Consider the following 17,945-nt stretch of genomic DNA (forward strand, 5'->3'; position numbering starts at 1 on the left):
GGCGTAGAACGTTGAGTCATTGTTTACATAGCAGGAAGGCTGCGTGGAGGAAGGGAAGACATATTCTAACACAGGCAGTATGAGTATCTGATATGAATAAGTGATATGATCACCATACATCATCTGGAGAGTGACTTATACAAACATACATTACATTAATGTCAAACTGTGCTATGCACACTCAAAAATCTGTGCCTCTGTAAATACTAGGGGTGCACAATAATGGGCCGATATGAGGGAATTATGTCATAACGATAAATCCAATAACATTAAAAATAGCTCCGATAAATGGTAATGAAAAAAAAACACTCCAATGAGTGCAGATGACCAAATCAAGTACTCCTTTTTCTCCTGCCTGTGACGTTAACAACCTGTCATAACTTCCCCTGACCTCACTTGTTTTCACTGTTTCAGAGACATTTTGCATGCTAGTCATACCAAACGCTCTGCAATGAGAGAGGGGAAAAAACCTATGGGGCACACAAAAAACCTTGTCATCCACCTGAAACGCCAGCGCCACGGCGTTGAAAAAGTGCAAACGGTTTACCAGAGACCTCCTTGGTGTCACACCAGCTGCTCGGAGCATGTGTCCGAATATAGTGCACTTTGTTGGGCCACAGCAGGTGGCTCCCTCCGCTCTATACTCTGGTTCTCCTGATAGTAGTGATGTGGTAGTAGTAATGTCATGATATTTGATTAGGACTAATCAACAGGTACAGTTAGTCAAATCCTAATTTGTTCCAGTCCTTCTTACCTCCAGGTGTGCACTATCACACTTACATCTAAATTTTAAAAAAGTAGATTATTAGAAAAAAAAAAAAAGTTATCAATTATCAGTATCATATCGTTCTTGAGAAGCAGAAAGTTATCGGGATCGGTTTGGAAAAAAACCAAAAATATTGTGCATCTGCAATAAATGCTATGAAATGATGTTACCTGCTGCAATAATGAGATTTGGAACTTACCCTGTGTGAGTGTGCAGACCAGCCAGTTGGTACAGGATGTCGATCTCCATTGGCGTGATCTGACCAAACTTATTGGCAGCGTGGACAAACTCCTCTAAAAAGACAAAAAAACAAAACAAAAGGAAGTCAGCACACGGGACTATTTGAGCACCAAATAATCCAAAAAGAAAAAGGTGGCAGGAGGAGTCGACCAATGGGCCTATGAGCTACGTAATGTCTGTACATGTATTCTACGAGATAAGTAAGGTACATAATAAACAGGTTTTTTAGTTTGAATTCTACATCATTAAATGAATAAGCTGACATCCATGCAGTCGTCTAGTAGCTACTTCAAGTTCAGTCTTTCCATTCTAAGAGCGCTGCAATGACATGCTTTTATACGACTCAAAAATGCAAATCATTATCTTTATACATCAAACCACGCTGAACATACTGCCAGTCGTATACAGTGGATCCCCGCACATTCCCCATTCCACATTTTCGGTAAAAAAAAAAAAAAAGTTAAAATAGGCTGTTTTTTCGCAAAAAACACGTCTTATTCATCATGAGTGGTTAATAATTTATAAATATGTGATAATACAGGTAAAATGCACAGCATGCGTGCACCACTGTTAAAAAGCCCCACCATTTTTACATGTTTATGTCTTTATGCTTCACTGATAATGTTTTTTCACCTATGTGGAGAATTTGCACTTTGTTTAGCAGCGCTCGAACGCACCATAGTTGTGTGATGTGAGGCGCAAAAGTTAGTTTGGCTATGTTAGCAGTAGCTCCCATCGTCAGCGAGGTGTACACAAGTTCATATAAGATGGTACGGTAAATCCTTACTGGAATGACAACAGGCAAGCAATGTTGATTATTTAGACTTTGTATTTTTGTCTATTTTTATTTTTTTACATTTATTATTCCTTTAAATGTTTCATATATTATATTACTAAAAAATAAATATTTCATCTGTGTTTTATATATTTATAATTACATTATATTACAAAAAAACAAAATAAAATATTTAATTAAAAAGATACTTTTTAAAAATTATATTTTATTCATTTATTTTTTTATATTTATTTGTTTATTATATTTATTTGTTTATTTATTTGTTTCATATACTTATATTATACTAAAATTATTATTATAATTATATTATTACTAAAAAATACAATCTAATCATTTTTTTAAATCACGTTTTAAAAAAATTCATATTTTATTAATTTTTTTTTTTTACATTTACTTGTATAAATGTTTTATATATGTATATTATATTACTAAAAAAAATAACACAATCATATAATTTTAAAAAATCTAAAAGACATTAATGCACATCAAAAATACACTTTTTAAAAAAAATAAATTTTATAAATTTTGGGGGGGTACATTTATTTTAGTTGTTTAAATGTTTCATGTCTTTATCTTATTAAAAAATAACAAAATTAAATAAAAAATAAATGTAAATGTTTCATATACACTATTTATATTATATTACAAAAAAAATAATATATGATGGTTAAGTTCCTAGCATTAGCACTAGCCTAACAACCAGGCTAAAGGCTACACTGTGACTCCGATTCCATGTCTTGATGGATCATCTTCCATTATCATTGATTAGTGGTGAGTAGCTATACATTTTATACTTGAAATGTGTTTAACAAATGTGTGAGGCATATTTAGATTAAACCTGGATTGTGTGGTGAGTGAACAATGGCAATTAAAGAGAGAAGGTAACGGTTCTGGAGCTGAATCTGGTCTAATAATTACAACACTCACTCTTACTGCAAATGTTGATCCAAAACTGAAGGGGAAGGAGCGATGTGTCAAAAATATATAAAAAAAAAAAAAACAATGTTATGGGCTTATCGGGGGATCTACTGTATACGGTATACTGTATGTTTGCTGATACAAAGTGAATCATTTGCAAATACTACAAGTGGGGGAGGACCGTGAGATACGGGGGAGGCAATTTGCATCTGAACAGGAAACACTGAGGAGTAGATGGTGACTGACAGCACGACTACCAGGTATACAGATCTACATGGAAGGGAAGTGATCTGATTACCAGCTTTTCCATTTACCTTTGTAATTTAGTGCTACAGAAAATGTTCCCTGTGTGGTCACTCACACCATTCTGTCAAGACAGTTAAACATGATCACACAGCTACATACATGGCTCACAACAAGTCCACGCTGATTATTAAGATTCAGGCACAATCAGGTGAGTGGTGATGTGTCGGGTTGGACGGGGACTACCTTTGGTCACCAGCGTGTCTTTATATGTGCCGGCAAAGGTGCTGTATATCTTGCGGACCAGCTCCATGTTGTTCAGGAGGGCGTTAAATGCATTGAAGTAGGAGAAGCTCACCATGTGGGACGTACTTCCTCCAGCGGCCTGGAGAAAGGTGAAAACACGGCTGTCACACACCAAGGAAGATTCACCGGCCACAATATTAAGCACAATACATCACAGGCGTCAAATCAAGGCCCCTAGGCCAGATTTTGGTTGTTTAAATGTTTCATGTACACTATTCGTATATTATCTTACAAAAAATAAAACAAAATAAAAAAAAAAAAATCAAACAGACATTTTTTTAAAATTATTATAGTTACCTTTTTTTACATTTATTTTATTTGTTTAAATGTTTCATACATTTATATTACTAAAAAATAAAATAATAAAAAAAATCAGACACTTAGCACATGTCAAAAAGACGCATTTTAAAAATGTTTGTTATGTATTTTTTACGTTTATTTTTTGTGTAAATGTTTCATATATTTATATTACTAAAAAATAACGAAAAAAATTTTAAAAAACAATGCCTGTCAAGACATTTTTAAAAATCATATTTTGTTAATGTTGATTTTACATATTACGTATTTGTTCTGTCAATTCTGACTGTAAACTTGTACTGTAAGCTGAAGTTGGAAATAGTTTTCAATTGTTGCAGATGTTATTGCAGCTCATTTTATTCATCTAATTTTGAAAATCACGGTGCCAGCAACTCATACGGGTGTTTGTACAGGTAGCACAGACATAGAAATCCAGGAACGGAATAGACATTTAGAGTGGGACTGTGGTTCAGTAGATTCTTCAGCAAATGTTCTATGACCTACTGCTTTTCTTCCTTTTAAATAGGACATCCAAGCTCAAGCATACACTCCCATGTCATTTCTTACAAACAGCAGGAGTAGAACCTGTTTTTTGACTCACAGAAACCAGATTCTCCTCCACAAACGGAGTCAGCATGTGGTGTCTGATGGTGGCCATGATGTCACTGAAGTCCAGAGCTGTGATGGTGCCACTTTTGCCCTTGTCTTTTTGGGCAAAAGCCTGGCGGGCATGCTCCAACTGCAGCTCCTGCAGCAAAAAGGAGGGAGATGAAGAAAGCGACGAGAGGGTCAGGCTGACAAAAGGAGCCAAGAGAGGGTTCCTGTGATGAGGAGCAGCACATAATAAGTGAGCTGTGAAATGGAAGCTTGAAGGAGAAAAAGGTAGTAATGTCAGCGTTGGACAGATGTGAAAGTCATGTGATGTGACAGAGTGAGACACTGGCTTTGGTAATCACCGTGTCTCTCTGGAGACTAATGGAAAGCACATCCTGAGCAGCCTGATCCCGGAGCGGAGTGGAGCGCTTACGGAGCCGACTGGCAGGTGTGTGTGAAATGATTCAACACGACAAGCATGCAATCAGAAAGGGATGCGGGGTTTGGGGGGTTGGGGCGGTGGTTGCTGACCCGGGGCCAAAGTCTGCTGTCAAAGCTCATGTAACCAGAGCATCAAGAGAGCAACGTCGCCGCAATATCCAGCTGTTACTTCCTCTTTGCGCCGCTTCTCATAACCTAATCAGTGGATTGTGGTTCAATAATTCTCTCAATGTTTGCTGATTACGTTGACACACAATGAAGGGATGCACCGCAAACCATTGTTAAAACGCCTCAACTATTAGGTTTGGTGCAATACTGCAATGACCATAAGGTGGCAGAGCTAGGAGCAATTTGATAACAATGAACTTCTTATTAAAAAGGGGAAAAAAAGGTCAGTCAAGTATGATGAATCACAAAGGGCCCTGAGGGATCCACACTGCAGTGGAACCACCCTGTCTTACTGCAGAACCACCCTGCTTTCTCAACATGAACCCAAAACATTTTGCCAAGCTATTTGTCTTATATCAGGATGGATGCTGTCATCATTCCAGTTAAAATGTAGAGTATATTAACCAACATGTGTTCATTGGATTAATGGTCATCTGTAGCTATCATTACAAGAAAAAATATATTCTGTCCCATTTTTAAAATAAGTACAGTAAAACAGCTCAAGTCAATTGCCTCCAAAGTTGAACAATATGGAATTATTGTGTGAAAAATATGCTTCTAAACCGGGAGTGTCCAAATGTTTTTCCAGCGAATGAAAGGATGCAACTTGGCCACTTTGATATTTTGTAAAGCATTTGCTAAGAAGTATATATTTCAAGAAAAAAAACTGCATCTCAGTGTTTTATATTATTACTATCAACTTCATTCTGCTCTTTTCTTCCCCATTTTTGCAGGGGTTTTTTTCCCAAAACTTTCGTCTTAAATAATCTTGTAAATGTTCAGGACGCGCACTTCGGGTTTGCTCATCAGAGCTAGCTGATGTGCTTGCTGACATATTTAACCTGTCGCTTGCACAAGCATCTGTACCGACCTGCTTTAAGTCCACCACCATAGTGCCCGTACCCAAGAAGAGCAACGTGACCTGCTTAAATGACTATCGCCCTATCGCCGCACTCACTCCTATTGTTATGAAAGAATAGTCATGACCCACATCAAAAAGAGCATCCCGGCAACTGTGGACCCTCTACAGTTTGCATATTGTCAGAACCGGTCCACTGATGATGCAGTCAACACTGCCATCCACACAGCCCTTTCTCACCTACAGGGCCAGGACACATATGTCAGAATGCTATTTATAGACTATAGCTCTGCTTTTAATACAGTCAGCCCCCACAAACTCACAAATAAGCTCCTCACACTTGGCCTGTCACCCCGCCTCTGTAACTGGGTGTTTAACTTTCTAACAGGCAGGCCCCAGTCAGTCGGAGTCCACAATCGCACATCCAGCTCAAGAATTGTGAGCACTGGGACCCCACAGGGGTGTGTGCTGAGTCCGCTCCTCTACACGCTCTTCACCTACGATTGCATGGCCTCCCAGAACAACACCAGCATCATTAAATTTGCGGATGACACTACAGTCATCGGACTGATCACTGGTGATGTTGAAACGTCATACAGAAGAGAGGTGGTGAACCTCATAGCTTGGTGTCGTGATAACAATCTCCTTCTCAATACAGAGAATACCAAAGAGATGATCATCGACCCAAGAACAAGGGAAAAGCAGCCGCATAAACCCCTGTTTATAATGAGAGGATGAAAACCTTCAAGTTCCTTGGCACATACATCAGCGAGGACCTCACCTGGTCTCACAACACCCAACAAATTATGAGGAAGTCCCAAAGGAGACTGTACTTCCTGAGAAGACTGAGGAAATTTGGCATGTCCACCACAATCCTTATTTGCTTATACAGATGCACTATCGAAAGTGTCCTTACTGCCTCCATCACTGTTTGGTACGGTAACTGTACAACACGTGATAGGAAGGCACTCCAGCGGGTGATCAAGACCTCACAGAACATTGTTGGGGCAGTCCTCCCCTCACTGCAAGACATTTATAAAACTAGAGTCCTATGCAGAACACACAACCTCATCAAGGACAGCACACATCCACAACACTCATTATTCACACTCCTACCGTCAGGCAGACGCTACAGGAGTTTGAAGTCCAGGACCACAAGGCTGGAAAACAGCTTTTACCCACAGGCCATCAGGCTTCTCAACAAAGCACTCACACATGCCGCACGCAACACACGCACACACTCATGGCACTTTTATTTATTTATTTATTTATATATTTATTTGTATTATTTATTTGTATTAATGTCTCTTCTGTTGTTGTTGCTTAATTTATTGGTATATATGTTTCTTATGTTCTTATTCTTTCTTGTGTTTTCTTTCTTTTCTTGGGAGAATGAACAGAATAAGAATTTCATTGCATAGTATAACTGTCTGTTTTACTATGCATATGACAATAAAACTCTTGAATCTTGAATACATATATCATTGGCTGTGAAATCAAAACCAATGCAATAACAACAACCATTCCTTCATTCATTTATTTTCTATGCCACTTATCCTCACTAGGGTCGCGGGGTATGCTGGAGCCTATCCAAGCTGACTCCTCTCCCTCCAAAGCCTCCTGCTAGCTTGATGTTGACGTTCGCCTCCGATTTCTGATCACCATTTACAATGAAAGTGACCGGAATTATTAATCATGTCTTTGTGTCATTTCAGCATACGTGTTGGTAGACCTATTTACTGTATATTATGGATGCTCCGATCAGGGTTTTATGCTGCCGATTCCGATCATCCATGAGTGAGATTGGCCGATACTGATACCGATCACATAGATTAATTGTACATTTTACTATGTCTTTATGATGAGTGTTACTGGCCAGGGGTGTCATATAAGGAGAAAAAGTCAGGACAATTCCAAGGTCTAGGGGACCCAAAAATTTAATAACAAATTAATAAGGTGGGGGGGTGGCAACATTAATTTTTTTCATGGGGCCCAGATTTTCTGGCTGCACCACCGCTTTTGGCTATATGATATGAAAAAAGGAACCATAAAATGACCCTAACTTAGACAAAAACATATTTGACTTACTTTTGCAAGAGAACAAATATCACTCATTAAACTCCCAGAGGATGAGGCGCCTTCTTTAAGCAGAGTACAGGACTTCCAGGTAGCACACAGGTGGGCTCCAAGTGAGAGAGCAGTCGGCAAACTGTGTGTCTTCCACCGTTGACAAAGGCTGCTCATCTCGTCCGATGAATTCAGTTATTTGTTAGCCTTCTGACTGTCACGCACATACGGGTGAGGGTTGTCCAGCGCTTTGGCTGCGTTAACTGCCGTTTGACTGATGATCACAAGGTGAGCCTCAAAAACTCGCCATCAAGTGTTTGTTCTTCAAATGCCGTATTAAATTAAAGCCGCAAGATATTTTTCATGACATGTGTTGGCCGGTAAGTTCCACACGGCAGACATGTTTGTTTTGGCTTTGGCACGCCGGCGCAGCGTGAAGCAAAGTGGGAGGAGGACGCTACCCAAGACCCTACACTGCATGTAGGGATGGCTGCAGCTGCAGGCTGCAATAGTACGAGCCACAGGTGACTGGCTTTTGTGATCGGCGTTGAAAGGCATTTATTGGCATATGCCGATCACATGCTTTTTCACGGAAATCGGCCGATACCGATCGGTGGCCGATTGATTGGAGCATCCCTAATGTATATGTATGCTATGTAGGCTATATACAGTACTGTATGTACGTTTTATGTATTTTATGTACATTTGCTTTACGATCAAATAGTTATAAATTAGTAATCAACCTTTGGTGAATGAGATGTGGGAAAAAGCCCTAATTTTTTTTTCCCCAAAAAAATCCACAAATTTGCATGGTCACGAATGCTGAATGGGGACTTTGCGGGGATCCACGGTGCAGTGTGTTTTTGTTTTGTTTTTTACCTGCAGGAACTGGGTGAATTCCGTGTAGCTGAGGTGCTTGTTTCTCTCATGGCCAAAGTGGAGCCTGATGAACTCGCAGTCCCAGTTGAAGGGAATGTGATGATGGACGGTGGTCTGGCTGAAGATGTCACGTACATTCTCTGAAAGTGTGAAATACCAGACAGAAACCAGGGATCAACCTCACCTTCCCATTCCACGTGTAAAGAATCAAGCAAAGACTTCAGGTGGAACTAGGCCCGTCACGATAATCAATAAATCAATTAACCGCACGGTAAATAAAAATGAAGTGGATCATTTTGCCGGCCTCGATATATTGACATGTGCATGCATGTTTGTTTTCCTCCTCTCTCTCTACCAAACAGGCTGGATGACGAAAGATTTCATTCTGTGCATCTGCCTCAACACAAGGGCGCCATTGGTTCTATAGTGGCGAGTGGGGAGAGACGGGGCTCTACGTGCTAGCGAGTGCACCACTCGCTATCAGTATGTGTCGTGTGCTACACAATACTTTCTTCGTGCCTATTGTGTATAAAAAAAAAACGATCCGATGTCAATTTCAGCCTGTTTGCACATCGGAATTTTGTGACTTAAAAAAGTTGGTGACAAAGACAGTGAAATAAATAACACAAAACGGTGGAACTTATGGTTCAGGGATTCCACAAGTATAACACATCATTGTGCACCAAACGCATTTTGCTGCATCCAAAACATGCACTTACACCCCATTAAATGTAAAGAGTGTATTCCACACACAATTCCTAAAGCAGAATCAAGGAAGTACAGTACAGTATATGCAAATGAGCTCATGTCTCCATTGACACAGAAAGTGAACTTCAGAGTATTTCCGGGTCAGAAATATAGTGATTAATAGTGATTTTTTTTAGGTGCAATTTTTGAGAGTCCATTTTATTTTCATTGTTTTTTGTTTTTTTTTTAAAGCTCTTGACATTCCAATCACAATGCTAAATATTCTTGAGAAATTTAAGTTTGCTACTTTTGATACAATGTACTCACATTATTATGCCACATAATTATCATTACATTAACGAAAACATGGTCTCAAAATAATGTTGGCAATAGTATCGTTTATCGGCAATCATTTGTGGGACGATTATCGTCCAGCAAAATTATTTATCGTGACAGGCCTAGGTGGAACTCATAAGTGTGTAGACATATTTGTTTTCTATAGAAACACTTTGTGGAAACCCTGTTCTCAAAAAGAGCAGAATCTTAACGGATTTATTTCTGCTCTTACCAAAGATTTATAATGTAAATGGTGCATGCATTGTTGTTAAACTATTGTCTACAAAGTCTTGATATACAGTTATTAAAGGAAAAGTGCATTTTTTGGAATTTTGCCCATCATCCACACTCTTTCTGGGAGACATGAACGCATGTCTTTCTCTTTTCTGTGCGTTCTAAAGATATAAAAACAACAAAAGAGGCAGGTCATTAATGCACGTAATGGGACACACCTATTCCTCCTATTAAAACACCTCCAAAAGCCTCCAACAAGTTTTAATGGTTTTATATCCATGCTGTGATCATGTAGTAACATATTACTATTACTATTATTACTATTATTACTATTATTATATTATATTATTAGTATTTTGCCGTATTTTGGTCATTTTAAGCATTAGCGGAACTATTACTATGTACTATACGTACCAAATGAAATGTTCCCGGTGCCAGTCTTGTCAAAGAGCTGAAAAGCAACTATGAACAGGGCATCTGGGGCGCATAAAACTGATTCAAAGGCCAGAAACTCCTGGAAAGAGATCAACCTGTTGGGACAAACACACAAAAATCAAACAGGAATCAACACAGTACACTGTACATCGAAATTGTAACAACTTCGATGTCCAAATGGCACTAATGCAGGTGTCCAAAGTGCGGCCCGGGGGTCATTTGCAGCTAGTGGCTGTTATTTTTTATTTTTATTTTTTTAAAGTGGCCCACAGCACGTTCTCAAAATACAAGAAAAAACAAGAAAATTAAAAAAAACAGCAGAAATCTGATGAGCATTAAGTTGAAATATTTTATATTTTGAGAAAAAAAACAATTATTAAAATAAAGCAATTAAATTAAAAATTAAAGTTAAAGTTGAGCTATTTACAAAAAAAGCTGTTATTTTCTGAAGTGAGAAACAAAACAAAAGTCATATTACAAGAAAAAAAAGGTGCAATTTTACAAGAATTAAATTAAAACAAAAAAATATTCTATTTATTTTTATAAATAGAATTTCTTATTATTTTCTAAAGTCATAATATTACGAGAGAAAAATTATTTCATTTATAATTATTAAAAATGAATACATACAAAAGTATTAAATAAAAGGTTTAATTTAGTGTGTTAAAGTTAAAATATTAAAGAAAAAAGACGCTATTTTCTGAAGTAGTCATGTCAACAAAACAAAAAAGTTATTATACACTCAACAAAATATAAACGCAACACTTTTGTTTTTGCTCCCATTTTTTATGAGATGAACTCAAAGATCTAAAACTTTTTCCACATCCACAATATCACCATTTCTCTCAAATATTGTTGACAAATCTGTCTAAATCTGTGATAGTGAGCACTTCTCCTTTGCTGAGATAATCCATCCCACCTGACAGACAAAACTGTACATTTCAGAGTAGCCTTTTATTGTGGGCAGTCAAGGCTCACCTGTGCACTAATCATGGTGTCTAATCAGCATCTTGATATGGCACACCTGTGAGGTGGGATGGATTATCTCAGCAAAGGAGAAGCGCTCACTATCACTTTTTCACACAGGGCCATGTAGGTTTGGATTTTTTTTCTCCCTTAATAAAAAGTTTCATTTAAAAACTGCATTTTGTGTTCAATTGTGTTGTCAATGGCTATTATTCAAATTGTTTGATTTAAGTGTGACAAACATGCAAAAAAAATGAAGAAATCAGAAAGGGGCAAACACTTTTTCAAATCACTGTAAGTTGAATTTGAGACCCCTGTTGTATACTACATACCTGTATACAGTATGTATAGTGCATTTTATAACTAAGTACATTGTGAAATGGTCACCTTTTCTAGACAAAATGAAGCAAAGCTTTGGATACAACACTCACCCATCTTTAGTGGTGTCGGCCACACCAGCTATCAGGCTCACAGTTTTGGGATTATGCTGTGGCTGTGTGTGCAGACCAAGGTAACTCTGTACAAAGTCTTTGGGTGTCATGTAATGCTCTCCATCCTCCACCACGCTGGCATACTGCACACAACACAATAATGCACTTGAGGACAGTGGGCATGTACAGTATATTGTATAACCGGTATATTCACGTATTTTCTTGTTTAGAATGGGGTCATGGTGGCAAAAGACTAAACAAGGTAAGAATAAACAAGGTGTCTTTTTGCCTAGCAACAGTGTGTCCAAAATGAGTAAATTGCCACAGTAGTAATCATACTTCATTCGTTGTGTCACTGTATGTGAATATATACATATTTTATTATTATTATTATTGCTGTTATTATTGTTGTTATTATTATTATTATTGTTGTTGTTGTTATTAGGGGTGGGGGGTTTTTGCATCACACTTTAAGAATGGTTTAAGACATTAGTGTGTCCAAACATTTTCCAGCGAGGTCCACATAGTGAAAAATGAAAGGATGCAACTTTGCCACTTTGATATTTTGTAAAGCAACACATGTAGATATGTTAAGACACTAAGACATGTTGCACATTTGGATCTCAATGAGGTTTTAAGTAGAGCTACAATATGCAAAAGCAAGAAAGGGAGTGAGACAAAAAAAAATTTGGAGCTCGTAATTTAAACAAACAACAAAAAAAAACTGAAACAGGTTGTTTATCACCTGATCAAAATTTTAAGACCACAGGCTATAAAAGCCAAAATCTGCTCAAAATGTTCATTTTCTGTCAGGCATTCACACTGTCATGCCCTCCTGATGGCTAAAGCTAAGAAGCTTTCTCTTTTTTAACGTGGTCGAATTGTGGAGCTGCATAAGCAAGGCCTCTCGCAGCGTGCCATTGCTGCTGAGGTTGGGTGCAGTAAATCAGTCATTCTACATTTTTTTAAAGATCCTGAGCATTATGGAACAAAAAAGTCAACCCCCCCCCCCAAAAAAATCACACCTTGCGCTGAGCCGGACGATCCAATTGGCTGTCCAAGAAACAGCGCGGTCTTCCACCCAAATTAAGGCCCTTACTGGTGCCGACTACAGCGCAATAACCATCAGACGGCATCTGCGGGAAAAGGCTTTAAAAAACAAAAAAGGAATTCAAAGACCTCGTCTACTTCAATGCCACAAAACTGCTCGTTTAGACTTTGCCAGGGAGCATCAAATATGGGACATTGAAAGGTGGAAAAAAGTTTGATTTTCTGATGAGAAAAAAATGTAACCTTGACGGTCCAGATGGCTTCCAACGTTACTGGCATGACAAGGAGATCCCACCTGAGATGTTTTCTACCCAGCACAGTGGAGGGGGTCCATCATGGTCTGGGGTTCTTTTTCATTCAGTGGAACACTGGAGTTTCAGGTGGTGCGGGGTCGTCAAACGGCGGCTGCTTACGTGCAGATGTTGCAGAGGGCATCCCTCATGACTGAGGGCCCTCGTCTGTGTGGTAACAGCTGGGTTTTTCAACAGGACAACGCTGCAGTTCACAATGCTCGCTTGACCAAGGACTTCTTCAGGGAGAATAACATCACTCTTTTGGACCATCCTGCATGTTCCCCTCATTTAAATCCCATAGAGAACATTTGGGATGGATGGCAAGGGAAGTTTATAAAAATGGCCATCAGTTCCAGACAGTTGATGCCCTTGGTGAAGCCATCTTCACCACTTGGAGCAATATTCCCACGAGCCTCCTGGAAACACTCGCATCAAGCATACCTAAAGCAATTTTTGAAGTGATTAACAAGAATGGTGGAGCTACTCAGTCCACCGTTCTTGTCCGACTGAGAACATTTTTTGTTTTGGTTTGGAGAGTTTTTTGTTATTGTTTGAGCGATGGTCCTAAACTTTTGATCAGGTGATATACTTCTAGCAATTTTTCAACTGGTCCTAAGATTTCAATCAGGAGTGTATATATTTCAAGAAAAAATAGCTTGCATCTCAGTATTGTGATATACAGTCAGTGAAAAAGGGCATTTATTCATTCATATTTCCATTTTTGCTGCTGTTTTTTTTTTTTTTGCATTTTTCAACTTTCTTCTAGTATTTTTTGTTCCTCGTAATTATGACTTTAGTCCCTTTATTCCCATAATATTCCCAAACTAATTTTCCAAAAAATTACAACTTTATTCTTGGTTGTTTTTTGTTGTTTCTCATAATAGTATGACTTTAAGAAAAATTTATTTTTTTTAAATAATACTTCATCTGTATGCTACTAAATGACATTATTTTTTCTCATAATATTACGAGTTTATTATTAAATTGTGACTTCTCTCTCGTTAGAGTACGACATTTTTCCCTTAATATTTTCACTTTATTCTTGTAAAATTACAGTTGTTCACTCTATTTCTGTTTGTTTGTTTTTTCCAACTCTGTCAACTTTCTTCTTCTAATTAAGACTTGATGACTTTATTCTCCTAACATTACAACCTTTCCACAACCTAATTTAAAAATTCCAACATTACTCAATGTTTTGTTTGTTTCTCATAGTATTGCTACTTTAAAAAAAATAACTTATTTTTCTTTAATATTTCACCTTTATGCTACTAAAATGACCATATTTTCCCTCATATTAGAACTTTATTCTCGGCAAACTAGGATTTTTTTCTTGTTAAAATATGATTTTTTTCACTTCTTGTTTTGACTTTATTCCTATAAAATTACAGTTGTTGTTTTTACATTTTTTGTTTTTTTTAACTCCAACTATTTCAACTTTCTTCTTGTCAATTTTTGTCCCGTACATGTGACTTTATTCCCATAATATTTTTACTTTGCCATAACATCATAACTTGTTCCACAACCTAATTTTCCAAAAATTACAACTTTACTTGTTTTGTTTGTTTCTAATAATATTCCGACTTTTTTCCTTTAACATTTCAACTTTATGCTACTAAAATGTTATTTTTCCTTATGTTACAACGCTATTCTTGTCAAATTATGACTTTTTTTCTTGTAAGTTTTTGTGAGTTTATTCTTAAATTGTGACTTCTTTCTCTTTAAAGTACGAACTTTTTCTTGTAATATTTTGACTTCATTTTTTTCTGTTTTTTTTTTTTTAGTTTTCTTGTTAAATTATATTTTTAGAATGTGCCAAGGGCCAACAACAAAAAAAAAACAGTCACGGGCTGCAAATGGCCCTTGGGCCACACTTTGGACACCTCTGGTTTAGTACAACTGTGGCGCAGTAGAAAAAAAAAGCAATAAAACCTCAATTACCATAAAGCTGGGTTTCCTTTCTTTTAACTTTAAAAGCCAGCAGCGCAAGTTACAGCGTGTCACACTTCAGGTCCTAAACGTTCTTCCAAGGTTAGTTGTCATGTCATGTCACAGTAGTACCTAACAGTGACATATTTACAGTGAAGAGGCAACCTTAAATGATCCCCTACAGCTGTTCCAAATGAAGCCGTCACCACTTCTCACTCCTAAAAGTAGTTTGCTCTTTGCCATATTAAAAGCATCTCAGTCACACAAGTGACACGTGAAGAGCAGGACATGGTTTCAAAGCGATTTACTTCTGTAGATGCCCACTGCCAACCACAGTGGCACCTGTAAGCTCAACATCCCTGAGGTCATACAATATGGAACTTAACCAAAACATGAGTGCTCACTTTGAAAGTCACACAAAAAGTAGCCTGCAAAGCACTGGTGTCACGTGAAAAGTCAGTAGCATCTAGCAGTGCTACTGCATCTGGCAGCATGATTTATTCATTAATATATTTTTTTTAATCCGTGATAAGAGTGAAACCGCTAAATTAAAAGTGGCAAGGGATGACTGTATTGTTATTGGGATTCAGTCTCCATTCAGAACAGCAAAACTTCAGCACATGCTCCAAGCAGCCGGTGTGCCGCTACGGAGGTCAGGAGAACCGAAGTATAGAGTGAGAGGAGCCCCCTGGCATGGCCCAGAAAGGTGCACTGTACTATTCGGGCACACGTTCTGAGCAGTGTGTCTGAGCATGTGACGTCACAAAGGTCTCTGGCAAACCTTTTGCACTTTTAAAAACGCTGCAGCGCTGGCGTTTAAGGTGGCTGATAAGGTTTTTTGTGTGCTTGATGGGGTTTTCTTTTCCCCTCATCGTGGATCATTTGGTACAACTAGTATGTCTTCCTCGGAAAGTCAATGTTTGTTTACAAGTCAGCTCAGGGCAAGTTATAACATCAAGTTAACATCACGGGCAGGAGGAAAAAGGAGTGCTTGATTTGCTCACCTGCACAGCACGGGTACGCTCGCCTCACTGAAGCATTTTTTTTTTTAAATGATCAATTATCTGAGCTATTTTTTATGTTATTGGACTCGGTAGGCCATCATAATTCCCTCATATCGGCTTCCCTCGTATCTATAAATATAGTAAATATATATATTCTCTGTTTTTACAGTATGAGGTAGATCTTTAGTAGCTCGCAGGCTGAAAAAGTTTGAGCACCCTTGCTGTCAGCACTTCAAACCAAAATGATATGACCCTGAAGGAGGGGGAAAAAAAAAACCTCAACACAAGTGTCGCAAACAGTTTGAAGCAAAAATATGCCCAAGCCATTAGTGCACAGCACACTGTTCTAAAGTTCAGACCCCTTTAAGACTTGCAGTCCATTTTAGAGTCGGGGTTGGGTTTCAGGCTGGAACAGAGATAGCTGAGGAAACACAAGCACCACATGAACTGGCATAGCAGAAAGACCCGACTGGTGGGGCTGAGCCAAGAAAGACAGAAAGAGCTGCAGATAAACAGAAACAGCAAGGGTGGAGACCTCCAAGCCAAGTGTTTTCATCGCTTCCATCCATTGCACTCTGCTGAATTAACATGTTAAGTGAAAATATTAATTCTACGCAATTTATTGCTGTGCTGCCTTTTCTCCATCACATTATTATTGTGTTTCTATTCAGCCTCACAGTAGGCCTCAAGTAGTTCTTAATCAAATTATACAGGCAGTCAGAAAGCTCTCCCGGTAATTAACTCTTTCACCTGAATGTGTATCACAAATTACACAGCCCGTCCTCTCATGGCAGAATGACGAGCCGCAAAAGGACCGTGCAGACTTTCAGGAAGTTCACACTCCAAACTGTGCATGTGTGTGAAAACACTCAATGCTGCAGTGATAGACTGTGTTGAACAGTGTTGTTTTCGCCTACGATGACTATGATGAAATTATTTTGTTGACGAACCTTTTTCTCCACGAGGAAAACGAGACGGTGACGAGCTAAACATGGCTCTTTGATGACAAAAACGTGACGAGTCGTGTGTGGGGTTTCGTTGACGAGACGAGACTGGACGAAAATGTTAGCAGGTGGTCTATCACAGTGGTCCCCAACCTTTTTTGACCCACAGACCGGCTCGTGGTCCTACAAATCTCCGGCGGAAGATTATTACGTCTCTGTTTGATATACAGTATGTGGTAACAGGCAGTGCGCTAGCATGAATTAACTTAAAGTTGTGCACCAACAAATGCACACATTAGCGCTCAATAACGCCATCAAAACGTACCTTTATGCATTCCCACATTGTATCAGCCTTTGGTACCAAATATGAGGGGAAAAATACAGTTTAGTAGTCTCTGTAAAGCGTGGGAGAAAGTTAGCACGCACAATGGTGTGTCCAAGGACCGTCGAACAAAGTGGGACGGGTTGCCGCTGGCGACAAACAACATAAACATGCAAAACCTAGAAGATTTGTAACTGTGTATCATTTTTTAAATAAAATAATGGCCCATATTTCCAAAATGAATATTAATTTACATCAAATTAAATGTAGTTATTTACAAATGTTTGTAAATTTGTTTACAAACATTTGTTTGTTACAAATGTTACAAGTGTGTTTTTTTTTTTAATCATTGCACCCATGGAACCATGGTTGGAGATCCCGGTCTATCAGATGTTTAAAATGCATGACATTTCTGCCTATTGTGTGGGTATTATGTTTTTTAAAATCTGATATACCTACATTACATTTTGTATTCACCTGTAGACTTTTACAGGTGCACTTTGTATACAGAAAGAGTAATTGTATCCCCTTTTCATTTTTTTTGCTCATCCAATTTCCAATACTTACTGACATACAGTAAATCATAGTTTTTATTTATTTATTTTTACTAAACTAGATTAAGGCTACATTCACGCTGCAGGGTATGATGCCCAATTACGATTTCTTTTTTTAAATTCGATTCTTTTATGTGGTTGTTCACATTACCCAAAAAAGTGCAACTTGTTCACGTGAAAAGCACAACA

The 17,945-nt window shown here is 38.1% G+C and overlaps 1 protein-coding gene across 2 annotated transcripts in view; it reads right to left on the bottom strand.

Annotated features, from left to right (window-relative positions):
* Window positions 1–17,945, bottom strand: part of LOC129187848 (electrogenic aspartate/glutamate antiporter SLC25A12, mitochondrial-like) — a 44,746-nt gene that overhangs the window by 22,806 nt on the left and 3,995 nt on the right. The window contains exons 3-8 of one of the 2 annotated variants that reach the window (XM_054787593.1): window positions 11,664–11,806; window positions 10,246–10,361; window positions 8,575–8,714; window positions 4,168–4,314; window positions 3,210–3,348; window positions 966–1,059 (exon numbers count right to left, since the gene is read on the bottom strand). In XM_054787593.1, coding sequence (XP_054643568.1) covers window positions 966–1,059; window positions 3,210–3,348; window positions 4,168–4,314; window positions 8,575–8,714; window positions 10,246–10,361; window positions 11,664–11,806 — 779 coding nt within the window. The remainder of the gene's footprint in view (window positions 1–965; window positions 1,060–3,209; window positions 3,349–4,167; window positions 4,315–8,574; window positions 8,715–10,245; window positions 10,362–11,663; window positions 11,807–17,945) is intronic. The other variant, XM_054787594.1, reaches the window with a different exon arrangement.

This window comes from Dunckerocampus dactyliophorus, chromosome 9, assembly GCF_027744805.1.
Source record: "Dunckerocampus dactyliophorus isolate RoL2022-P2 chromosome 9, RoL_Ddac_1.1, whole genome shotgun sequence".
Lineage (NCBI taxonomy): Eukaryota > Metazoa > Chordata > Actinopteri > Syngnathiformes > Syngnathidae > Dunckerocampus > Dunckerocampus dactyliophorus.